Genomic DNA, 26,332 nt, shown 5'->3' with positions numbered 1-26,332 from the left:
GTTCAGTATATATGCTGGTGGAGACTGAATGACCATGAGAATTCGTTCAGCTTCTGCAGGCATAACCGTCCGACCATCCGCCCATGTAAGCCGTCCGTCCATCTATGGTCTTCTATCTTGTGTGGCATCAAAATGAGCCTCTTTTCTGAATGTCGCGCCCACGCACTCCCATGGAGCGCAGCGCCATAACCTGGTTTATTGCACTGCTCAGAGGTGACCGCTTCCCTTGAAGGGGTTTGTCTCTCCTGGTCCCGGGGACCCCATGTCCTCTCATTACTCAGAACAAAGGGGGAAGACCTAACATGTGTGACACGTACCTGGGCTGATGTCATCTGCAGTCGCCTCCATGAAGAGGTCTCTTCCCTGTTCACCCCAGAAGGACGTCTCGTCTTCCCAATCATCATCGGATACCACCTCAATCTTCACATCTTTTAGCAACTCTTCCTGAGGAGCATAAAGAATGGATACTTAGACTTCCGGATCACCAATGATGTAATATTATTGATGACAGATCAGCAGGTCATACAAGGGGGACCATGTTAGATCATGTTGGTCTCTAACGCTGCCGTCACCCAATCACAGACCAGCGTCATATTATCTAATGGCTACAGGAAGACAAGAAGGCAGGACCTCTTAGTAAGGAGCTGCGCAAATCACCACATCACCATTATGGCCCCCATAATGACAAACTATAGAATATGCAACTCCAACACAGACGAGAGTAAGACGCCGCAGGATTGTAAATACTTTACTGCAGAAATAAAAAGCCGATAATACACCGCAGTAACAATCCCCGACCAATCGGCATAAAGTTAAAGAGCACACTGTATCGGTCGGGGATTGTTATTGCGGTGTATCGGTCGGGGACTGTTACTGCGGTGTATCGGTCGGGGACTGTTACTGCGGTGTATCGGTCGGGGACTGTTACTGCGGTGTATCGGTCGGGGACTGTTACTGCGGTGTATCGGTCGGGGACTGTTACTGCGGTGTATCGGTCGGGGACTGTTACTGCGGTGTATCGGTCGGGGACTGTTACTGCGGTGTATCGGTCGGGGACTGTTACTGCGGTGTATTATCGTTACATGCTTTTTATTTCCTTTGTAGTCTTGCGGCCTGAACACCACAGCTGGACCATATTCCAGATGGCCCCCCGTATGCTAATAGGAGTTTTTAAGCCAAATTAGTTTTTGCATTGGTAGGCCGACATGTCCCGCCAGGGACCTCTCGCTATATACTTGGGACTAAGGTTTGGCCTCCTGCTCTAGGTTTTCAGATTATTACACTGTCAAGGTATTTTACCATGGAGGAGATATGCCATATATTCCCCTCTACCTCATAATACTGTTCAATCCCATCAGCTTCATGTTTACAGCCCTTTAGTTTTTTGACGTCTTCCCATTTGCAGTCCTTTGTGAGACCCCCCGGTTCTTGTTTACAGTCCTTTGGGAGACCGTCCATTTGCATTTTACAATCCTTGGGGAGATCGTGCGCCTCCTGTTTACAGTCCTTGGAAGTATCGTGTGCCTGCAGTTTGCAGTCGTTGGAGAGGGTCTCGTCATCGCCGCTGTAGTCTGACACATCGTTCTCCTCATCATTCTGCTGTGATGCGCAGTCACTTTCTTCTCGCTCTTTGTCTTCGCCGTCGTCTTGGTTGGAGGGTAGACTGCCATATTTATCGCTGCCGTCCTGCGACCCATCAAAGTCCTCCTCTGTGCAGTCCAGTGAATGCAGGGGGCTCTCGCATCTAGTCCTCCATCCTTCTGTAGAAATATTGAAAAAAAACAAATGGTGAAATGTAACTGGATGGCAGCCGCCGACTACCGCAGTCAGGTCATTACGGCATTATAGTGCGCCAAAGTCTGGATATCCGCAGACACAGCAGAATTTCAAAGGAATTTTCTTATTACTCCTGAAAATTTCTCTTAAAGGTAATTAGTGCTTCATAACGAACGGGGCAAACGGCGTCATTCCCGGACGTGTGGCGGTCAGCACCGCAGGGGAATGGAATGTTCTAGCAATACCAATAGCAAAACCGCTTTACTCATGGGCAAGATGCATCTCCGCCCCACATGGAATACTGCGCACAGTTCTGGACACCGGGGCTCAGGAAAGATGTTACAGTGCTGGAGGGGGTTCAAAGAAGGGCAACTAAACTAATACATGGAATGAAGGGACTGGAATACCCAGAGAGGCACCAAAACTGGGATTATTCACCCCGGAAAATAGACGGCTAAGGGGCGACCAAATAACTGTGTATAAATACATGAGGGGACGATACAAGGATCTCTGCCAGGATCTGTTTATACCCAGGACTGCGACGGTAATGAGAGGACATCCGCTACGTCTAGAGGAAAGCAGGTTTCATCACCAACACAGAAGGGGGTTCTTTACTGTAAGAGCAGTGAGACTGTGGAACTCTCTGCCTGAGGACGTGGTGATGGCAGGATCCATAGAGGAGTTTAAGAGGGACTGGATGTCTTTCTATGATATTACAGGATATAGACATTAGGTGACCAGCGGGGTTGGTGATCCGGGTCTTACGTTCAGGTAGGTACTATCAGAGGTTGGTCCCGGGATTAGTTTGACTGCCATTATGGAGTCGGGAAGGAATGTTTTGGCTTCTGCCTCATTGGGTTTTCTTTTTTGCCTTCCTCTGGATCAACAAGGGGGTGGAAACAGGCTGAACTAGATTGCCTTCTTTAAGCCTTGCATACTATGTTCTATATTTGCGAGCTGCCAGAGCTCAGAGGCTCCTTCATCAGACGAAAGATTAATGAACCACCAAGAGGGACAAGAATTTGAACGATGTTAAATGAAGAGACCTGAGCCATAGATTGTGTATGATGAATGAGGAAGAGGTGATGGCGTAAGGCTGATGGGTGGGAAGGGTCCCTGTAATGAGTCATAAACCCCAGCGTTAAGGCCCATTTACACGGCACAATGATAAACAGCAGTCTGAGTGACAGTTTTTAGCAAACACTTGGTAATAGCTAGTTAGTTATACAGTGTAAATGACGGCAGAGTGGGATACCGCGGATAGTTCTGAGAAGAGCAGGAGCGCTGACAGCTGCTTTGTTCTCGGAGCTATCAGCGGTATCCCACTGAGAACTCGGCGTGCGGCATTGATGAGGCTCATCACTGATTTCTAGCTTACTACAAGTTAGCGGTGAACGAACAGTGTTTAGACAGCGCTTATCACTCAAAAGATGGCTTTTGAGTGATAATCGTTGTGTCCAAATGGGCCTTTAGAACTGTCAAACATCTTATCAGTTTTCCAAGACCATTTACGGAGGTCTCATGAGAACCAGCCTCAGGCAGCCCGAGAGGCCCAGCCTGTAGAGACGTCCCCGCACTTGTTACTATTATAGCACCACTGTTACCAGCTGGTTTAATGGCGATATCTGTGTCAGAGTTTAGTAGTTTTATGGCTTTACTCTGCGCTGAGGTTTACGTTACTTTCTGGTGTTTGTCCAAAAATTTTAATATTAACAGAAGGCAAAATGTTGGCAACTATGAAAAGTCCCTGTAAAATAATATCCCCTGAGAGGAAATGCAAGACCTGTACCGGCATATCACCAAAGAACACAGGCCGCATACCCAACAACAACAGAACTATAAGGTCACTGCTGCTCTCTCCTATACATCCTCCGCTGTGGGGAACATGGTGTGGGGCCCGTGGTGTGGGGCCCGTGGTGTGGGGCCCGTGGTGTGGGGCCCGTGGTGTGGGGCCCGTGGTGTGGGGCCCGTGGTGTGGGGCCCGTGGTGTGGGGCCCGTGGTGTCGGGCCCGTGGTGTCGGGCCCGTGCAGTGAGGTACTTGGTGTCGGGCACATGCTACAATCAAGGAATATACATTGAAAAAAGCCAAAACAGACTACATTCCGGGAAGATATTGTAAAGGCCTACTATAAGGAAGACACTTCATACACCCCGGGGGGAACCAGGTCACTGGACCAGCTCACAGCTCAATGGATTTAAGAGTCTTAATCGTCAAAAGTTATTTTAAAGACCAGAAAGAGAAATTTAGGAATTTAAACTAATGAGAACTTTCCATTCGTTGTCAGAAGGAGTTAAGCCGCCTCATTACAAGGACGCTTCCCACCCACCAGCCTGATCGGTGGCTTCCCAAGTCATCAGCGCTTCATCTGATACAAGAGCTTCAGTTCTACACTTTAGACTTATCTCCATATAATGATGTCTAGACTGCTGTGCGCGGCTCTTGGTTGTTCATGTATAATCTAACAGGAGCTTTCGAGCTCGAAGCCGCGCGGATAGAGCCGGGGCCGCGCGGATAGAGCCGGGGCCCCGCCGACAGAACTTTTCCGGCCAATAAAGGCATCAGCTCTAGAAACCGTTTGTCTTTTCTATGGGTGGATTTACCATCCCCCGTCTGTCTGCTCGGTGTCGCACATCTTGGCGTCCTACAACATACGAGGGGACATTTCACAGATGACTTGTATCTTTCTATCCGTTTCGTGACAGATGATCTACTGAATCTCTCAAAAACTTAAATAGTGGAAACACAAGAAGTAATCAACCTAAACCATCAGATTTGACTCAGATCTTTCCTTTAGTCCCTACATTCAATCACTTGCTGGCTCATGTCACCTGCCGCCCAAAAACAGCTCCTGAATCCGCCCTATTATCACTGTAGAGACATCAAAAACTTATCCACTCTTGGCTTGATGACTGCAACTCGCTCCTCACCAAACTCACCATCCATTTTGAATGTAGGAAGGCTTTCCTTTCTGCCCGGTCACCGGCCCCTAGGCTGCCCGCGCCCGGTCACCGGCCCCTAGGCTGCCCGCGCCCGGTCACCGGCCCCTAGGCTGCCCGCGCCCGGTCACCGGCCCCTAGGCTGCCCGCGCCCGGTCACCGGCCCCTAGGCTGCCCGCGCCCGGTCACCGGCCCCTAGGCTGCCCGCGCCCGGTCACCGGCCCCTAGGCTGCCCGCGCCCGGTCACCGGCCCCTAGGCTGCCCGCGCCCGGTCACCGGCCCCTAGGCTGCCCGCGCCCGGTCACCGGCCCCTAGGCTGCCCGCGCCCGGTCACCGCCAATCATTCCTTCTGGAAGGGTATGAATAATTGACAATTATTAGTGTAGCTGTCAGTGGACACGGGGAATGGTGACAACCGGCTGTAAGGTCAGGTCCAAGGAGGAGAAGTTCACACATCGCAGATTGTTGTGGGATTCAGAAGGAAGTTCTGCAGCGATGTCCAAGCCAAGAGAATGGAGCTCAGACAACAGAAGAGAATCCCCAGCGGCATCGAGTAATGACGTCTCCGCACGCTCTACTAGTGCGCGAGGGAGCTCCGTGGCCAAAGTCTGCACTGGGATCCGCACATTGCGCCATAATAGAGGAAAGGCCTCGCACATGGACATAAGTATAGATGCTCCAGAATCGCTACTTCTTGAGGATTACACTGCATTGTAGTAAAAGTATGTGAGTTGGGCTAAAAGTTACATAGAACCAGCAAATGTCCAAGACAGAAGGTATGGTTCTATCGGGGAAGGGGGGGTAGAGTCATTGAAGATGTCTGGGATTTCCTTTGGCGGTTCAGGATTAACCCTCTACTAGCGGCGGTGCGGGGGAGGGGCTCACATTGCGTATTATACATTTTGTCCAGACAACTGATGTCTTATGGCCTGGAGAACGGGATGGTTCTCAGTGAGAGAAGCCAAGTCATCCAGTAGATAGAGACCTCGTAACAAACAGACATGATGTGCAGCAGCTTCCACCCTCTCAGGGGCCTTCCTCAGGTATTAAGGGCTTGCTGATTAACTGCAGAGAACTCCTGGTTACTCAAACCACAGCATGAAAGTTACTTTTTTATCCCCCGTGGAGCGTGATGTCAGGCAGGGAAAGACGGGCGGAAGATTCACAGACTGCATACTTCTTAGTAATATGTGTAGCCACGTAGGACAGCCAAACCAGGGCGCCGGCGACAGTCTCCACGTCAGACTACTTACTTACAAATACCTACCTTCTGTGGCCGGGCCTTCCTTCTTATTTCCACTCTTGCATGGAAGGTCTGTCTTCGCTTCTTCAGCCGCATCCCCTACTGAGACACAAAGCCATAACATGAGTAAAGCAGGCGGATTGCCGGCATCTGTGGAGCGCCGCTGTGCAACGCTCAGGTTAAAGGAGCCCGGCAATAATGTGTTGGTGGGGAAACCACGGGCACAGAGATAGAACGCTTGTTAAAGGGGTCCTCTGGGTTACAGCTGCTTTCTTCCAAACAGTTCAGCTTCATTGAAGTGATCTGCAATGCCAGATACAATCCAAGGACAAGGGTGGCGCCATGTCTGGAAGAAAGCAGCCATGTTTTTCTAACCCTGGACAATCCCTTTAATAAGGTACTAAACACGCCCCTTATAATCGGGTATTTACTACGAGGGAGAAAACAATACAAGCTATAACAGTCTGTGCTTCATAATCCCAGCAGTCCTTGATGGACGTCCTGCATGCGCCAAGTGGGAGGTCACTCAGGGCAGAATGGGCGGCCCAGCGTGCCGTTACTGCCGACTATTGGTGAGCAGCACATTTAAGCAGGGGGATAGACAGAACGTCATTGGGAAGCACCGAGTCATCACGTCACGGGTCCAGGCCGGCACTTTGCTGTATTGCGGATGACACGCAGGCGTTCATGCGCAGTACAGGTTTTTTGTTTGTTTGCATTCGCTGCACCGTTGCTTGCAGATGACGCGGGTGCCTGCAGTCCATAAGCAATGTTACCTGTGTAAGGGCTGCCATTAATGGAGGCCGTCCGTGCGGAATCCACAGTAAACTAGAGCATGCTGGGATTCTTCCAGGCAGCGCTGGGCTACACCAGGGTCGGATCGCATGCTGCCGCTTCAAGCAGTGTAGTGGCTGTCGCAGCTGTCAGTGCCGACTACAGCGGGGTTGGATCGGATTCTGCTGCATCAAGCTGTGTAGTGGCTGTCGCAGCTGTCAGTGCCGACTACACCGGGGTTGGATCGGATGCCGCCGCGTCAAGCTGTGTAGTGGCTGTTGCAGCTGTCAGTACCGGCTACACCAGGGTCGGATCGCATGCTGCCGCTTCAAGCTGTGTAGTGGCTGTTGCAGCTGTCAGTACCGGCTACACCAGGGTCGGATCGCATGCTGCCGCTTCAAGCAGTGTAGTGGCTGGCGTAGCTGTCAGTGCCAGGCTACACCAGGGTCGAATCGCATGCTGCCGCTTCAAGCAGTGTAGTGGCTGGCGTAGCTGTCAGTACCGGCTACACCAGGGTCGGATCGCATGCTGCCGCTTCAAGCAGTGTAGTGGCTGTTGCAGCTGTCAGTACCGGCTACACCAGGGTCGGATCGCATGCTGCCGCTTCAAGCAGTGTAGTGGCTGTCGCAGCTGTCAGTGCCGACTACACCGGGGTTGGATCGGATGCCGCCGCGTCAAGCTGTGTAGTGGCCGGCGCAGCTGTCCACTACCCCAGTAATTCCGAGTGGCAGCAGCGCCTAGCGGTCTGACCCCGGTGTGTTCCGGCAGCTGGAGATGCGCGGAAAACATCTTGTAAAACTTATCTGTTTGAAAACTAGAAATCCCTTCATGTTTATGAAGTAGAAAGTTGTAAGAAGGCAACAACATTACCAAGAGGCGGGAAGGCTTCAGGACCCTCCGTCAGGACGTCCTTGTAGAGCTCCTTGTGTCCTTCTACGTAGTCCCACTCCTCCATGCTGAAGCAGACCATGATGTCCTCACACCGTACAGGGACCTGACAAGTCACCACCATTAACATCACCAACCGCTTCGTGTTACCGTATAACGTGTCCCCCTCCCCACGGCAGTCTCACCTCCCCCGTCAGCAGGTGAAGGATCTTGTGGACGAGCTCTCGGATCTTCTCATTCTTCTTCTCGTGGGTCCTTGATGGCAGCGGAGAATCCAAGAAGGACTTAAATGACACGAACTCCGCACATTGCTTTACAGGTGCATATTCCTGCAAACAGATGTAAAGGGCCAACACGCTACAGCGGGTCAAGGGGGGGCCAACACGCTACAGCGGGTCAAGGGGGGGGCCAACACGCCACAGCGGGTCAAGGGGGGGGCCAACACGCCACAGCGGGTCAAGGGGGGGGCCAACACGCCACAGCGGGTCAAGGGGGGGGCCAACACGCCACAGCGGGTCAAGGGGGGGCCAACACGCCACAGCGGGTCAAGGGGGGGCCAACACGCCACAGCGGGTCAAGGGGGGGCCAACACGCCACAGCGGGTCAAGGGGGGGGCCAACACGCCACAGCGGGTCAACGGGGGGCCAACACGCCACAGCGGGTCAAGGGGGGGCCAACACGCCACAGCGGGTCAAGGGGGGGCCAACACGCCACAGCGGGTCAAGGGGGGCCAACACGCCACAGCGGGTCAAGGGGGGCCAACACGCCACAGCGGGTCAAGGGGGGCCAACACGCCACAGCGGGTCAAGGGGGGCCAACACGCCACAGCGGGTCAAGGGGGGCCAACACGCCACAGCGGGTCAAGGGGGGCCAACACGCCACAGCGGGTCAAGGGGGGCCAACACACTACAGCGGGTCAAGGGGGGCCAACACGCTACAGCGGGTCAAGGGGGGCCAACACGCTACAGCGGGTCAAGGGGGCCAACACACTACAATTCTCCAAGTGTCAAATTCTGCTCGAATGGTGGAGTACCGGACAAGGGAAGAGACATCATGGCGACACTGACGGAATCACTCACCTCACCGGTCAGCAGGTAGATGACCTCCAAGGTAAGCCTTAATATCCTCTTAGTCACATGATTGCTGTCCATCATCAGTGGGCACAGAGGTCGTCTTCAGGATGACCCTTATAAACAGACAAACCAGATAAGGACGTCCTACTTGCTGTGATGAGACATGCGCCATGTGATTACATATCACCAGCAATCCTCTACATATTGCAGCTGGGGGCCCAGGTACAATAAGGGGGCTCCGCCCATACAATTAGGGGTGTTCAGCTGTTACACCAGCCTGCAGTGTCCGACCTTGTTTGTCTGAATGGGAGGCGCATCTCATCTTATGTAATCTAGTATGCAGATTCCAAAAATCAAGACGAAAACAAACTGCGAAAACCAGAACGCCTCCCCCCCCCCCAAATGGGCGGAGAAACCGGAACGCCTCCCCCCCCAAAATGGGCGGAGAAACCGGAACGCCTCCCCCAAATGGGCGGAGAAACCGGACCGCCTCCCCCCTCCCCCAAATGGGCGGAGAAACCGGACCGCCTCCCCCCTCCCCCAAATGGGCGGAGAAACCGGACCGCCTCCCCCTCCCCCAAATGGGCGGAGAAACCGGACCGCCTCCCCCCTCCCCCAAATGGGCGGAGAAACCGGACCGCCTCCCCCCTCCCCCAAATGGGCGGAGAAACCGGACCGCCTCCCCCCTCCCCCAAATGGGCGGAGAAACCGGACCGCCTCCCCCCTCCCCCAAATGGGCGGAGAAACCGGACCGCCTCCCCCCTCCCCCAAATGGGCGGAGAAACCGGACCGCCTCCCCCCTCCCCCAAATGGGCGGAGAAACCGGACCGCCTCCCCCCTCCCCCAAATGGGCGGAGAAACCGGACCGCCTCCCCCCTCCCCCAAATGGGCGGAGAAACCGGACCGCCTCCCCCCCTCCCCCAAATGGGCGGAGAAACCGGACCGCCTCCCCCCTCCCCCAAATGGGCGGAGAAACCGGACCGCCTCCCCCCTCCCCCAAATGGGCGGAGAAACCGGACCGCCTCCCCCCTCCCCCAAATGGGCGGAGAAACCGGACCGCCTCCCCCTCCCCCAAATGGGCGGAGAAACCGGACCGCCTCCCCCCTCCCCCAAATGGGCGGAGAAACCGGACCGCCTCCCCCCCCCCCAAATGGGCGGAGAAACCGGACCGCCTCCCCCCTCCCCCAAATGGGCGGAGAAACCGGACCGCCTCCCCCCTCCCCCAAATGGGCGGAGAAACCGGACCGCCTCCCCCCTCCCCCAAATGGGCGGAGAAACCGGACCGCCTCCCCCCCTCCCCCAAATGGGCGGAGAAAACCGGACCGCCTCCCCCCCAAATGGGCGGAGAAACCGGAACGCCTCCCCCCCCAAATGGGCGGAGAAACCGGACCGCCTCCCCCCCCAAATGGGCGGAGAAACCGGAACGCCTCCCCCCCCAAATGGGCGGAGAAACCGGAACGCCTCCCCCCCCAAATGGGCGGAGAAACCGGAACGCCTCCCCCCCCAAATGGGCGGAGAAACCGGAACGCCTCCCCCCCCCAAATGGGCGGAGAAACAGGAACGCCTCCCCCCCCCAAATGGGCGGAGAAACAGGAACGCCTCCCCCCCCCAAATGGGCGGAGAAACAGGAACGCCTCCCCCCCCCCAAATGGGCGGAGAAACAGGAACGCCTCCCCCCCCCCAAATGGGCGGAGAAACAGGAACGCCTCCCCCCCCCAAATGGGCGGAGAAACAGGAACGCCTCCCCCCCCCCCAAATGGGCGGAGAAACCGGAACGCCTCCCCCCCCAAATGGGCGGAGAAACCGGAACGCCTCCCCCCCCCCAAATGGGCGGAGAAACCGGAACGCCTCCCCCCCCCAAATGGGCGGAGAAACCGGAACGCCTCCCCCCCCCAAATGGGCGGAGAAACCGGAACGCCTCCCCCCCCAAATGGGCGGAGAAACCGGAACGCCTCCCCCCCCAAATGGGCGGAGAAACCGGAACGCCTCCCCCCCCCAAATGGGCGGAGAAACCGGAACGCCTCCCCCCCCAAATGGGCGGAGAAACCGGAACGCCTCCCCCCCCAAATGGGCGGAGAAACCGGAACGCCTCCCCCCCCAAATGGGCGGAGAAACCGGAACGCCTCCCCCCCCAAATGGGCGGAGAAACCGGAACGCCTCCCCCCCCAAATGGGCGGAGAAACCGGAACGCCTCCCCCTCAAATGGGCGGAGAAACCGGAACGCCTCCCCCCCCAAATGGGCGGAGAAACCGGAACGCCTCCCCCCCCCAAATGGGCGGAGAAACCGGAACGCCTCCCCCCCCAAATGGGCGGAGAAACCGGAACGCCTCCCCCCCCAAATGGGCGGAGAAACCGGAACGCCTCCCCCCCCCAAATGGGCGGAGAAACCGGAACGCCTCCCCCCCCAAATGGGCGGAGAAACCGGAACGCCTCCCCCCCCAAATGGGCGGAGAAACCGGGAACGCCTCCCCCCCAAATGGGCGGAGAAACCGGAACGCCTCCCCCCCCAAATGGGCGGAGAAACCGGAACGCCTCCCCCCCTAAATGGGCGGAGAAACCGGAACGCCTCCCCCCCCAAATGGGCGGAGAAACCGGAACGCCTCCCCCCCCAAATGGGCGGAGAAACCGGAACGCCTCCCCCCCCAAATGGGCGGAGAAACCGGAACGCCTCCCCCCCAAATGGGCGGAGAAACCGGAACGCCTCCCCCCCAAACCCCCCAAATGGGCGGAGAAACCGGAACGCCTCCCCCCCAAATGGGCGGAGAAACCGGAACGCCTCCCCCCCCAAATGGGCGGAGAAACCGGAACGCCTCCCCCCCCAAATGGGCGGAGAAACCTTCGCTTTCTGTGCTGCGGGCGGCCCCGCGCTCTCTGTGCTGCGGGCGGCCCCGCGGGCCTGCGCTGTGGGCGGTCGCAGACGATCGCCGTCAGTCCTGCGCAGTACAGATTTTTTCCCGTACCGTTGCTAGGCGATGACACGGGTACCGCGGCCCGTCCATGATGTCGATTGCATATAGGTCGCGGATCGGACGGCTTCCATTGACCGATGGCGGCCGTCTGCGTGCAGCCTGCGGCACAATAAAGCATGCAGCGATTTAGGCCGTTCGTTTCCACGAATGTGAAGGTAAAAGTGCTTTGCTGCAGGTTCTCCGTGCGGATTCTGCAATGTGACCCGCCGGCGTGCCTCCGCCACCAGCGCCCGCTCGCGCCCGCTGAGGTCTCCCGTCCGTTATTCGCCCGCCCGCTGAGGTCTCCCGTCCGTTATTCGCCCGCCCGCTGAGGTCTCCCGTCCGTTATTCGCCCGCCCGCTGAGGTCTCCCGTCCGTTATTCGCCCGCCCGCTGAGGTCTCCCGTCCGTTATTCGCCCGCCCGCTGAGGTCTCCCGTCCGTTATTCGCCCCGCTCGCGCCCCCTCAGGTCTCCCGTCCGTTATTCGCCCGCTCGCGCCCGCTGAGGTCTCCCGTCCGTTATTCGCCCCGCTCGCGTCCGCTGAGGTCTCCCGTCCGTTATTCGCCCGCTCGCGTCCGCTGAGGTCTCCCGTCCGTCATTCGCCCGCTGAGGTCTCCCGTCCGTCATTCGCCCGCTCGCGCCCGCTGAGGTCTCCCGTCCGTCATTCGCGCCGCTCGCGCCCGCTGAGGTCTCCCGTCCGTCATTCGCCCGCTGAGGTCTCCCGTCCGTCATTCGCCCGCTGAGGTCTCCCGTCCGTCATTCGCCCGCTGAGGTCTCCCGTCCGTCATTCGCCCGCTGAGGTCTCCCGTCCGTCATTCGCCCGCTGAGGTCTCCCGTCCGTCATTCGCCCGCTGAGGTCTCCCGTCCGTCATTCGCCCGCTGAGGTCTCCCGTCCGTCATTCGCCCGCTGAGGTCTCCCGTCCGTCATTCGCCCGCTGAGGTCTCCCGTCCGTCATTCGCCCGCTGAGGTCTCCCGTCCGTCATTCGCCCGCTGAGGTCTCCCGTCCGTCATTCGCCCGCTGAGGTCTCCCGTCCGTCATTCGCCCGCTGAGGTCTCCCGTCCGTCATTCGCCCGCTGAGGTCTCCCGTCCGTCATTCGCCCGCTGAGGTCTCCCGTCCGTCATTCGCCCGCTGAGGTCTCCCGGCCGTCATTCGCCCGCTGAGGTCTCCCGTCCGTCATTCGCCCGCTGAGGTCTCCCGTCCGTCATTCGCCCGCTGAGGTCTCCCGTCCGTCATTCGCCCGCTGAGGTCTCCCGTCCGTCATTCGCCCGCTGAGGTCTCCCGTCCGTCATTCGCCCGCTGAGGTCTCCCGTCCGTCATTCGCCCGCTGAGGTCTCCCGTCCGTCATTCGCCCGCTGAACTCTCCCGTCCGTCATTCGCCCGCTGAGGTCTCCCGTCCGTCATTCGCCCGCTGAACTCTCCCGTCCGTCATTCGCCCGCTGAGGTCTCCCGTCCGTCATTCGCCCGCTGAGGTCTCCCGTCCGTCATTCGCTCCGCGCGCCCGCTGAGGTCTCCCGTCCGTCATTCGCCCGCTCGCGCCCGCTGAGGTCTCCCGTCCGTCATTCGCCCGCTGAGGTCTCCCGTCCGTCATTCGCCCGCTGAGGTCTCCCGTCCGTCATTCGCCCGCTGAGGTCTCCCGTCCGTCATTCGCCCGCTGAGGTCTCCCGTCCGTCATTCGCCCGCTGAACTCTCCCGTCCGTCATTCGCCCGCTGAGGTCTCCCGTCCGTCATTCGCCCCGCTGAGGTCTCCCGTCCGTCATTCGCCCGCTGAGGTCTCCCGTCCGTCATTCGCCCGCTGAGGTCTCCCGTCCGTCATTCGCCCGCTGAGGTCTCCCGTCCGTCATTCGCCCGCTCGCGCCCGCTGAGGTCTCCCGTCCGTCATTCGCCCGCTCGCGCCCGCTGAGGTCTCCCGTCCGTCATTCGCCCGCTCGCGCCCGCTGAGGTCTCCCGTCCGTCATTCGCCCGCTCGCGCCCGCTGAGGTCTCCCGTCCGTCATTCGCCCGCTCGCGCCCGCTGAGGTCTCCCGTCCGTCATTCGCCCGCTCGCGCCCGCTGAGGTCTCCCGTCCGTCATTCGCCCGCTCAGGTCTCCCGTCCGTCATTCGCCCGCTCGCGCCCGCTGAGGTCTCCCGTCCGTTATTCGCCCGCAGCCCATTTACACGCATAGAGTTGGTAAAGTCGCTGGTTTTGCGTGGAGTCGCAGGTCTCTGCTCGGCGCCGGTGGTTTCTGCGGCAGGTAATCGGCACAGACCGGACAGGCAGCAGGCAGGGACATCCCCGGCTCTACTGACCGCTAGTATGCGGCTGTGACCAGCCCTTATGTACCTCACGTGACACCCTACACCATACACAGCACTGACAGCCCCGCCGCCTCTCACCGTGTCCGCCGCTCCTCAGCCCGTCCTGGATGGAGGGGACGCGGGCGCTGGAGCCCCGGCTACTGACAGAACTTACACACCGGATGTTACCTGTTCACAAACTTCCTGTCTGCGTTCCAAGCCTCGCTGTCACTGACGTTGTAGGACCTTTGGTGATGTCATGGTCATGTGATCTGTCACATGTGGGGGAGGAGCCACGAGGAGGTTCGTGCAGTGCTCAGGGCTAGAGTGGAGTAGAGTCTGGAGAGAAAGGAGGAGAAACAGACTGGGGGGAGAGAAGGAGGATCAGACTGGAGGGAGGAGGAGGGTAAGGCTGGGGGGAGAGAAGGAGGGTCAGACTGGAGGGAGGAGGGTAAGGCTGGGGGGAGAGAAGGAGGGTCAGACTGGAAGGGAGGAGGAGGATCAGACTGGAGGGAGAGAAGGAGGATCAGACTGGAGGGAGGAGGAGGGTAAGGCTGGGGGGAGAGAAGGAGGGTCAGACTGGAAGGGAGGAGGAGGATAAGGCTGGGGGGAGAGAAGGAGGGTCAGACTGGAGGGAGAGAAGGAGGATCAGACTGGAGGGAGAGAAGGAGGATCAGACTGGGAGGGAGGAGGAGGGTAAGGCTGGGGGGAGAGAAGGAGGATCAGACTGGAGGGAGAGAAGGAGGATCAGACTGGAGGGAGAGAAGGAGGATCAGACTGGGAGGGAGGAGGAGGGTAAGGCTGGGGGGAGAGAAGGAGGATCAGACTGGAGGGAGAGAAGGAGGATCAGACTGGGAGGGAGGAGGAGGGTAAGGCTGGGTTCTCACTGGGTGGATTCCCGACGGAAATCCCACTGTTTGGCCGCAGCGAAAAAACGTGAGATTTCCGCCGGGAGTACCGCTGCTTCAAGACCCGCGGCGGTTTTGAAGCGGCCCGGCCGCTCGCTCTTCCGCTGCGGCCGGTGTTCCCTTGGAGGAGAGCGCGGCCGCAGCGGGAGAAAAATGGACATGCTGCAGTCGACAAATCCGCTCCGCAGCGGCGCCTTCTGCCGGCTTAGCCGCTGCGCATTTGCCTTCCCGTGTGGACGAGATTTCTGAGAAATCTCGTCCACATGGCCGGCTAATCCCAGGATTAGCGGCCGCAGGCAGATTTCCCGCGGCAAAATTCCGCATGGAATTTCCACAGCAAATCCGCCCTGTGTGAACCCAGCCTTAGACTGGAGAGGGGGAGCAGACTGGGGGGAAAGGATTAGACTGGAGAGGGGGCGGAGGAGGAGGATCAAACTGAAGGTGGGGAGAAGGAGGATCAGACTGAAGAGGGATGGGGGAAGGAGCAGACTGGAGGAGGGGGAAGAGGAGGATCAGACTGGAGGGGGAGGAGGATCAGAGTGGGGGTAAGGATCAGTGGGAGTAGGAGGAGGATCAGAATGGAGACGGAGTGGAGGATAAGACTGGAAAGAGTGGGGATCAGACTGGAGGGGGGGAGGAGGATCAGACTGGAGACGGAGTGGAGGATAAGACTGGAAAGAGTGGGGATCAGACTGGAGGGGGAGGAGGAAGTGACTCGAGAGGGGTGGGGGATCAGACTGGAGGGAAAGTGGGGGAGAATCAGACTGGAGATGGGAGGAGGAGGATTAGACTGGAGAGGGGGGAACAGACTAGAGGGGGGAGGAGGATCAGACTGGAGAGGGAGGGAGGAGGAAGAACAGACTGGGGGGAGGATCAGACTGGAGAGGGATGGGGGAAGGATCAGATTGGGGGGAGGAGGAGGAGGATCTGACTAGAGGGGGGGGGGGGAATTAGACTGGAGAGGGGTTAGGGAAGAATCAGTGTTTCGGTACTAGTGGGGTGCTTAGGTATGCACGCCACTGTCCCTTCCTGGAGATAGCCCTGATGGACATGTCCAGGCCGCCAACCCTGACCCTACGCTTACTAGGGGCGACAGGCAGGGACCGCAGTACATATGCAAGAGACAACTACCCACTAGCACCGACAGGAAAGGCAGATGACAAGAACCAACACCAAACAATATGAATAGAACAAAGGCAGATGGTGAGGCCTGGCTGATAACAGCGAGGTCTAGCAGACAAACTGACAGAAGCAAGATACAAACAGAGGAGGACTGGAAAACCCTGGCTGATAACAGCGAGGTCTAGTGGACAAGCTGACAGAAGCAGGATGCCAAACGAGGCAGACTGGCTAGAAGACTGAGGGAATGGCACAAAGTACCAGGGCCAGATTACCAGCAGGTCAGAGTAGCTGGAAAACTCAGCATACACTGAAAACTGAAACAGTAATTGGCCACTCCCAGGCAGCATGAGCTGGACTTTACCTATCGGCTCCTCCCACCTTCCTATAGATAGACCTGTCAATTACCAGCACACCTCCAGACACCTAGCAGGGTAATTAACCTGACTAGAAGGCACAGGATATGTTAACCCTGGCTCGTCTGGACAGAACAAGGTGTGCTTGCAAACTAAACTATGAGCTGACAGGCGTAACAATCAGACTGGAGAGGGGTGGAGGAAGAATCAGACTGGAGAGGGGTGGAGGAAGAATCAGACTGGAGAGGGGGCAGAGGAGGATCAGACTGGGGGGGGAGGAGGAGGATCAGACTGGAGGGGGGGGAGGAGGATCAGACTGGAGGGGGGGAGGAGGATCAGACTCGAGGGAGGGGAGCAGGAGGATAAGGGGGAGGGGAGTCAGACTGGAAGGGGAGGGGGGGAGGATCAGACTGGAGAGGGGGGAGGAGGAGGATCAGACTGGAGGGGAGGGAGGAGGAGGATCAGACTGGAGGGGAGGGAGGAGGAGGATCAGACTGGAGGGGAGGGAGGAGGAGGATCAGACTGGAGGGGAGAGGAGGATCAGACTGGAGGGGAGGGGGGAGGAGGATCAGACCGGAGGGGAGGGAGGAGGAGGATCAGACTGGAGAGTGGGTGGGAGGATCAAACTGGACAGGGGGGATCAGACTGGAGGGGGGGAGGAACAGACTCGAGAGGGGGTAGAGGATCAGACTGGAGGGGGGGGGGTCATACTGGAGAGGGATGGGGAAAGGAGCAGACTGGAGGAGGGGAAGAGGAGCATCAGACTGGAGGGGGGGATGAGGATCAGACTGGAGGTAGAGTGGGGGAGGATTAGACTGGAGAGGGGGAGGATCAGAAGGGGGGAAAGTATTAGACTGGAGAGGGGTGGAGGAGGGATCAGACGAGAGGGGTGGGGGAAGGATCAGACTGGAGAGGGGGGAGGAGGAGGATAAGACGAGGGGGGAGGATCCAACTTGAGGTGGGGAGGAGGATGATCAGACTGGAGAGGGAGGGGGAGGATCCGACTGGAGGGGGGGGAGGAGGAGGATCCGACTGGAGGGGGGAGGAGAAGGATCAGACTGGAGGGGGGAAGTTTAGACTGGTGATGGAGGATCAGACTGGAGGGTGGGGGAGGATCAGACTGGAGGGGGGGGAACAGACTCAAGAGGGTGTGGAGGATCAGACTGGAGAGGGAGGAGGAGGATCATACTGGAGAGGGATGGGGAAGGAGGATCAGACTGGAGGGGGGGGATAAGGAGGATCAGACTTGGGGGTAGGGTCAGAGTGGGGGTAGGAGGAGGATCAGACTGGAAACTGGGTGGAGGATAAGACTGGAAAGAGGGGGAATCAGATTGGAGGGGGGAGGGGGAGGATCAGACTGGAGGGGGGGCAGAGGAGGATGATCAGACTGGAGGGGGAGGAAGATCAGACTGGAAAGGGGGGGAAGAACAGACTGGAGGGGGTGAGGAGGATCAGACTGGAGAAGGAGGAGGATCCAACTGGAAGGGGGAAGGGAGAGGATCAGACTGGTGTTGGTGGTGGGGGGATCAGACTGGAGAGTGGGGAGGAAGAACAGACTGGAGGGGGGAGGAGGAGAATCCCTTAGTGATGCAGTCTGTACCGAGCAGTGTTGACTGGAGAGGGAGGAGGAGGATCCAACTGGAGGAGGTAGGAGGGGGAGGATCAGACTGAAGGGTGTAGGAGGGGGAGGATCAGACTGGAGGGTGTAGGAGGGGGAGGATCAGACTGGAGGGTGTAGGAGGGGGAGGATCAGACAGGAGGGGGGTTGAAAATCAGACTGTTCTCCCTCCCCCTTCTCCAGTCTGATCTTCACCCCCCCTCCAGTCTGATTCCTCCTCCCCCCCCTCCAGTCTGATTCCTCCTCCCCCCCCTCCAGTCTGATCCTCCTCCTTCCCCCTCCAGACTGATTCTCCTCCTTAAAACAAGGGGTTAATGCAGCGCATATGTTCTGGGAATTGCACAAATGCAAAGAACTTGTGCGAGTTTATTGCCGCGGTAAATATGCTCTCAGAGTAGGTGTAAATCCATGTGCGGACTGTGAATTCTGTTGTGAAGATCTGCATACAAAGAATGAAGTCCGCGGGAAAATCTGTGGCTTTCCACAACAAAGCACGCCGCGGGTTTGAAAATCTACAGCATCGCGATCTAACACTGCAGATTCTCTCCAGCGGGAGTGATTTGGGTTTGTTAGAGCATATTTCATGGTTAAGCAATTTTGGTGCGCAATTTAAAGCCCAAATTACACAATGTATGAAATCGCCATTACAAATAGTGAAAATTCGTGTTCAGTCCTGAGAATTCACAAAGCTTGTGTCTATTTTTTAGGAGTTTGTTTCATCTTATTTAGGTACGTTCACATGTAGCAGAAAGGTTGCTCATTTTCCACCACCCTTGGTGCAGATTTTGACTCTTCTCACCTTGCAATCAGCAGCCTGTAGTGGTTTCAGGCACTGGGTTGTAGCCTCAGGTGTAGTAGCGGAAGGTTTGGAGAGTAGCCAGGAAAGAACCAGGGGTCAGCAACCGGAGGTCTCATGTCGCAGTACAAATGGAGGACACAGCATTGTCAGAAGGGAAGCCAGAAGTCAGTATCAGGAGGTCTTGATCAAGGGCTTGTGGAGCACAATAATCATGCAAGGAAGGAGGGAACAGGGCCAGGTTTTATAGCAGGCTTAATTAGGAACAGGGCAGAGCTAGGACAGAGCTAGGACAGGAACTGGATAGCAGGATCTGGGAAACAAGAACTTGTCCAAAGGCCTGAATGGCTCAGTAGGGAGAGCCGCCGACTGGAGTGACATAGCTTTTAACTGCAGTGCACGGAGCAAAACTTACCCGGCGGCTGCTTCATCTGACAGCAACACTTAGTTGTGATTGCGAGGTGAGAGGAGCAGCAAGCCAAAATCAGCTGTTGATGTGCAGTTAATTTTGCGTCAAAATTCACATTTCGACTCAGTTTTTGATGCAGAAATACTGTAAATTTTGCTGCAGATTTGCAAATAAAGAAAACCCTAAATGGGCATTTCAATGATTTTTTTTCTTCATTGTGTAGCTGCCCTCCCAGTATATATAAGTTGGCTAGTGTTACCTTGGTTCATTATAACTTTCTATCTGAACTCCTGGCCTCCTCTTCCTCGGATGGTCATGTGATCTCATTCTGATCAGCTCAGATCTACTTGTGGTTAGGGAGTCATTTTCTAGTGAGATCAGTCTGCGTGATGCTGTTATATGGATCTACCACAGAAACTGCCTAAAGTGGGACACAGCTGCTGTCCCACAGGTACAGTAAAGGAGATCACAGCTCATCCTCCTGACTATACTTATGGACTGTAGCTTATTTGGGTGAATAAAGGTAATGATCAATGGTAAACAGCATTTTTGTTACAAAGAATGTGAATGGTTCTTAGCCAAGTCATGGGTGCTGAATTCGAAAATAAAATCAGTTTTTGCGTATCAGGTTCAGTTTTCTTGCGACGCGCTACCCTTTTTATAGAAAACCTTGAAAACGCATCCTTTAATTCAGCAGTTGTAATGCTTGAAAAACCATTGAAATATACTCGGAATTACAATACAAAACCCTTAGTTTAGAAAACCAGCCCCAGGAAATAATGGAGGCTTGGCCACATTGCCCATGAGTTTTGCTCGATGTACAAACATGTTCTGTTGCGTCAGCTGCCACCGGCATCCCAGCCTTGAGAGTTCAGGCAACAGTCGCTGTTGGAAGTGACGGCTTGTAGTTCTAGGTTTGTGTTTTGTGTCAGTTCAGAAGAAATGCCTCGTACCGCTGTCAGCAGCCCCGATTCTTTTTGTTATATCTGTGGACAGTTTACTCTGAAATCGCAAAAATGGAAACTTAATCCTCTTGTAGAAAAGTGCTACGGACTATATTGTGGGTGTAAGGTTGGTGGACCGGACCGCAGATGGGCTCCCCACATGTGCTGTTTGATATGTTACACTCCTGACAGGCTGGTTAAGAGGAACACGGCCCATGCCCTCTGCTGTTCCCATGATTCGGAGGGAACCAACAGATCATACAACAGACTGTTGGAATCACCTCGAAAACCAGGAAAACTGTGCAATATCCTGATTCCCATCTGCTATAAGCCCGGCATGTCACAGTGAAGAACTGCCACTAGCAGCGCCTCCTGAGAACGTGAGTGAAGGTGAATACAGTGACGACCATGCAGAAGACTGAGAGGGGACATACAGACCGACCCAACATCTCAGGACCCCTGGGAATCACATGAGACCCACTTTGTGACTCAATGGGGTCTCAGCGATCTTGTTCGTGATTTAAATTTGTCGAAGTAACGGGCTGAGCTTTTAGGTTCCAGATTGAAAGGATGGAATCTCCTTTCACGTGATACAAAAGTGTGTGTTTTTCGTGACCGACGTGCTATTTTTTTTTTTAATGTGTCTCCAAGGAAGGTGACGTGGCCTTGTGTAATATCGAATCCATTATGGGGACTCTTGCCCATGATTTCAATGTAAATGAGTGGCGCTTGTTCATAGACTCCAGCAAAGTTAGTCTGAAAGCAGGACTTCTTCATAATGGGAACGGATTTCCTTCAGTTCCGATTGCTCATGCATTAACCTGAAGGAGACATATGAGAACTTCAAACAGCTCCTCCCACTTGTCCAATATGAGAAATACAAATGGCGTATATGTGGAGATCCCAAGGTTTTTGCGATTCCGCTTGGCCTGCAGCTCGGTTACACAAAGCACTGCTGCCTTCTATGCGAGTGGGACAGCAGAGACAGAAAAAAACACTACTGTGGGAAAACATGGCCTGCTGGGAATGAACTGCTGCCTGGACAGAAGAATGGGGTCAACATTCCTCTTGGTGACCCCAAAAATGTGTATCTGCCTCCGCTGCACATGAAATTGGGTCTCACCAAAAACTGTGTAAAAGCCATGGACAAAACATCTCTGGATTCATGGACTTGTGGGGGAAGTTCCCAGGGATCAGTGAAGCAAAAATTAAGGAAGGAATATTTGTAGGACCGCTAATTAGGGAAGTGATGGCTGACGAAAATTTGCTTGATATGTTGAACGATGTTGAAAAAAAGGCATGGCTGTCTTACAAGTGTCTGCAAGAACCTTTTAGGCAACAATAAGGCAGAGAACTATCGTGATATTGTACATGAACTACTGAGATCATACCACCGTATGGGCCCCATAGTAATAGTACCCCCCATACATAGTGGCCCTCATAGTAATAGCACCCCCTACACACATACTGAGATCATACCACCGTATGGGCCCCCATAGTAATAGCACCCCCCCCCCCCCCACACAGTGTACCCCATAGTAATAGCATCCTCACCACACACATACTGTAATCATACCACTGTATGGGATGCAACACCTCATAGTAATAGTGGCCCCCATAGTAATAGCACCCCCCACACAGACAGTGGCCCCCATAGTAATACATCCCATACAGTGGTATGATCTCAGTATATGTGTGTGGGGGATGCTAACACCCCATAGTAATAGCATCCTCACCACACACATACTGTAATCATACCACCATATGGGATGTAACATGTCACTAAAAATACATTTCTTGAACGATCATTTGAACTTCTTCCCGGATAACCTTGGTGCTGTTAGTGATCAACATGGAGAACGGTTCCACCAGGACATTTCTCAAATGGAAAATTGTTATCAAGGCAAATGGAATGCCGCAATATTGTCCGACTACTGCTGGACCTTACGGAGAGACACTCCCGCGATTCGGGGGGCGCCGTGGGTGAGTGGGGGGGTTGCAGCGGGGAGTGGGGGGGGGGGGAGAGGGAGAGAGAGAGGGCTCCCCCCTGTTACCCCCCGCGCCGCCACGCCTCCCCCCGCCCCCCAGCGCCCCCCGAATCTTTTCACCAGAGTACTGAAGTACTCGAAAATCGCGGTGCTCAGTCGAGTAATTACTCGAAACGAGTACGTTCGCTCATCTCTAATTATGACTAAAATCCAATTTTTTCAACATATCTCCAATTTTAAAATTAACTTTCAGAAATTCAGAACTTTAAATGTGGGTTTTCCAAACCTTCTCCAACACTACATGGCCAATTCCTTCCAATACCGCTTAACTCTAGAGGCTTAAATTTAGGAGTGTGGGTTCCAATAAATGTAGACTCTTTACTCCAGCAACAATCCTGAATAATTGGGGAAGATTTCTGTAGTTGGTCCGAGGGTTTTATGCTTGGGTTGGATGCTGTGCCATTAATGAACGTCTTGCCATATCTCCTATATGTTCTACAATCTCTCTAAATACACTTCTCCTACAGAGTCTTCGAGCTACTGAAGTGTCCTGGCCAAGTCTATCTGGGCAGATTAACCACCTCCCTTAAACCATTCAATTCTCTCTCTGCACAAAACAGAGATGGGCTTGGCCTTCAGAAAGTATTATGAACACTGGGTTGCCATAGAACAATCTCTTCTCTCTCACTGTACTGGTTGTCATGGCCCAAGATGATCTTAGCCTACACCCAACAATAGGTCCATCTACACCCAACTAGAAGTCCCACTCTTCTAACCTGTAAACTGTTGTTCCTTGCAATTTGTTTCTTCTTTTCCAACTATTCTATTCCCTATTCTAGCAAACCCAAAGTTTCCCCTGTCCTAGAAGCAGTTTTTTTTTACATTGGTGGACCACGAGGAAGTAGAGAGCTGCACATTTCCTCTCTGGTTCCAACTTACTGTCTGATGATGAGAAGCTAATACCTATTATTGATCCTGTATGTAAAGATGCGCCTCCTGGTGTCCAAACCTCTGGACACAAAGGGGCACAGAAGGCCTCCGCTGTCACAGTGACGAACAGGGCAGGTGGACCTGAAGAGCCAGGAAGGCTGTGCAGCTATAGCAGGGTCAACTGGTTGGATAGAAGCCACTGACCCATTCTGGAAGCCCAGAAAATGTGAGCCTTCACAGAGCTTCTATAGGATCCAATAATTACAATTATAAACCAATAGTAACTAGCAGCAAGAGCCAACAGCACTACCAAAAAATACTCTTCAGAATTAAGATATTGACCAGAACATCCTGAAGACGTCTGAAAGCTCCAGCACTCTCACGACAATGCAGAAAGCACACGAAGCACAACAATATGGCGTCTGGCTGATCATCGGAGCTTTCTATGGTTGTGTTCTGTGGGCTCCGTGGGACTTTCCTGACAAACACACAGTACATACTCAGTAAATGTGCACTAAAAAATCTGCATACACCGCAAAAACACTAAACATGCACAAACACACAGCTAAAGTGTTAGAGATATTCCAGGGACCCCAAAGACATGTTGCCGGGTTCCAAATTAGTATATGTTACTACAGGCCTGGAGAATTCAAACATGTCGCTGTATTCAAGGAATTCCAAGTTTATTACTACAAACAGAGTCTTTATGAGGAAGAAGAAGGAGTCTTCATGGCTTTATGCCAACGCTTCACATACGTTCTCATGTGAAACTAACAGACAAGTACAGATCTACAAAAACTTGTAACATTCCTGCTGTGACATTCTGAGAAAACAAAGGGATGGCTGCACCCCCACATGAATCCTCATCTCAGGCAGAAAACAGAATTGGGCTAAAGTTCAGAGTTAGTGTTGTATGAAAGGAGACAAAATGCAGAAGAACAGAACTTCAGTCGTAACATAAGCATGCGTATGCCCGTGTGAATGAGGCCTTACTGACCATATAGCAGTAGACAGCAGCGCTACAGTCTTTCTGCCGACCATAGAAGTCATTTTAGTAGCATTGTATCCAGTCATCACAAGTGACATCCTCTCCAACTGAAGGCATTTGTATTCGCTTGTCTACATCTGGTTCGAACACCAGCACCCTTCTGACATTTTCTATACTTTTACATAATATCCCCATCTATAGTGCTCCAGATAGCCCTAGAGCCCTATACAGTAATATCCCCCCTGTAGACCCCCACAAGTGCTGCTTTTAGTGCTCACAGTAAAGGTGCCCCCTTTTATGCTCAACTCAATAATAATGCCTGTCACTTACAGGAGGAGGGGACAATGCCTATCGATCCCGCTCCTGTCCCCGATATCTCATGGATCGACTATTCCAAGCGCTGTCACAGCAGCGCCTCGATCAATCACTCTGGCGAAATTGCAAACTTGGATTTGGTAGAATACAGGCTGATTTGTACCCAGCTTTCCCGGGCTCCTGCATGAATGCGAAGCGGGAGCTCTAATGACCACTTATCTGTTCTAGCGCACCCCAAAGCTCTACAATGCCCACACACACAAATACCCGCTGCCACCACCAGTTACAGGTAAACTGGAACCCGGACTTGTGAATTATGAACACAATCTTCGAACTTAATGAGTCGTTTTAAAACAGAAAAGGCTTAACTGATAAATTGTGGATTTATTCTAGAAAAGGTCTAGCAGTGCAAATATAGATATGTACAAAGATATACACAAAAGGTTGTTACACGGGAGGATAAGCAAATACCGCATTAATACGCAACAGGCAGTATTTTAAAATAAACAGGAAGAAATTAACAGAACGTTACCAGATTTGGATATTGGTCCAATGTTCTGATTGGCAGAGGCTCAGAAACCAAGGGACAGCCCTTATGCCACAGTATAGCACTGTGGATTGACAAACAGGGTTTCTGGAGCCCCGAATTATAAAGGGTCCCTCAGAACACTTCACCCCAACCCCCTGGAATGACATTAGAGGGGGAGGAGTCCTGTATTCCTTGTGGGAAAAAAAAATCATAATTCCCCATTTTCAGTCATATCTTGGCGAGGTGGGGGGGGGGGGGGGCTCCGATCAGGAATGTAGGCCTGGCATATTTGTAGTCATGATTTTATCTATTCCTTGATATCAAGTGCGACACATAAATTCTGCCTGGTGTGCCAGCTTTATTCCACAGCTTACAGGTATATATACATACACAGTCCATATAGCTTTACGGTTCACAACCCACAGGGTCCTGTCACCAACCCCTCCTAGGGCATCTGAAGGGCAGCTTCTTTTGTCAGACAGGGTCACAGACCCAAGTGGTCTGCGCCGGACCTCCGGCTCCAAGTCCCTGATGCGGCTCCCTTCACCTTCCTGCTACACCCATCAGGTGTTAACCCTTACTTTTCCTTTCTCTAGGTACCAGACTGCCTATCTAGCACCCTCTGCAGGCCAGTCTGACACTGCCCTGCTACCTGCCCCCTCCCCCCTTGATAAAGGCCGTAGGCCGCATTACTCTTTTTTTCTTCCTTGGTTCCTCCAGGCTCGGGGGTCTCCATGTCTGGGACGATCACTTCCACTTTCTTCATGTTCTGAAACACTAACAACATTTTGATTTTTCTGCGTGTTCTTAACGATCTTCTCTTCGGTCTGACCATTAACTGGCCCTTTCCTAGCTGTCACCTCTGCAACCTCCTTTACAGGACTTTCTTCACCTGTACCTTCTGAGGCATCTTACCCGATCTCTACTTTAGTGGCCTTCTCTGCTACAGTAGCCTCACTTTCTGCCTCCTCCTTGGCCTCTTGTACTTTAGAGGTCTGTTCCGTCTGCATCTTTTGCTCAGCTCTCACCTTAATGACTTTTCTTTTGTTTACAGAAGTGATGTCTTTCCTCCAGATCATCCAAGTCTTTACAACCTGTTCACCCGGAGTGCCCAGGTCACCTTCACCTAATTTGGTACATTTCACCACTTGTGTCCTGTTTTTACAATTCTTCATTCCTGCCCCCGGTCGTTGGACCACGCCCTTGCGTTTTCTTTGTATCAGAGTTCGCTTTCCAGCATCATTATCGGGACTCTTCCACAAGCCCTTCTTCTCTTTTACTTGCTGTCTGAACTCGCTTCTAGACCTCACTAGTCTCTGAACCCTCTTTTCAGCAACATGACCCTGTGCTGCCCAGCGTTTCATCTTCATGCTTGAATTCTTGGCGAACTTTTGGAACAGCCCCCTTTTCTCTGACATCATTTTCAGGGTGTGCGTTAAAGTTAACACTTCGGTCTCTTTCATACAGACCCTTTCTTCAGCGCGCTCACATTCAGTGACATATCTTGCAGACCTG

General features: G+C 54.3%; 1 protein-coding gene across 3 annotated transcripts in view; it reads right to left on the bottom strand.

Moving 5' to 3' along the window:
- LOC136588320 (uncharacterized) overlaps positions 1-14,395 on the bottom strand; it is a 30,815-nt gene extending 16,420 nt beyond the window's left edge. The window contains exons 1-7 of one of the 3 annotated variants that reach the window (XM_066587435.1): positions 14,107-14,395; positions 8,699-8,805; positions 7,805-7,948; positions 7,602-7,725; positions 5,982-6,059; positions 1,333-1,760; positions 318-444 (exon numbers count right to left, since the gene is read on the bottom strand). In XM_066587435.1, the coding sequence (XP_066443532.1) occupies positions 318-444; positions 1,333-1,760; positions 5,982-6,059; positions 7,602-7,725; positions 7,805-7,948; positions 8,699-8,773 (976 nt within the window). In that variant the 5' untranslated portion in view covers positions 8,774-8,805; positions 14,107-14,395. Of the gene's footprint in view, positions 1-317; positions 445-1,332; positions 1,761-5,981; positions 6,060-7,601; positions 7,726-7,804; positions 7,949-8,698; positions 8,806-14,016 lie in introns of all 3 variants that reach the window. The other 2 variants (XM_066587434.1, XM_066587436.1) reach the window with 2 other exon arrangements.
- Positions 14,396-26,332: the final 11,937 nt, after the last annotated feature.

The sequence above is a fragment of the Eleutherodactylus coqui genome, chromosome 13, assembly GCF_035609145.1.
Source record: "Eleutherodactylus coqui strain aEleCoq1 chromosome 13, aEleCoq1.hap1, whole genome shotgun sequence".
Classification (NCBI taxonomy): Eukaryota; Metazoa; Chordata; class Amphibia; order Anura; family Eleutherodactylidae; genus Eleutherodactylus; species Eleutherodactylus coqui.
The sequence above is the reverse complement of the archived record's forward strand: the minus strand, read 5'-3'. Positions and strand labels throughout refer to the sequence as shown.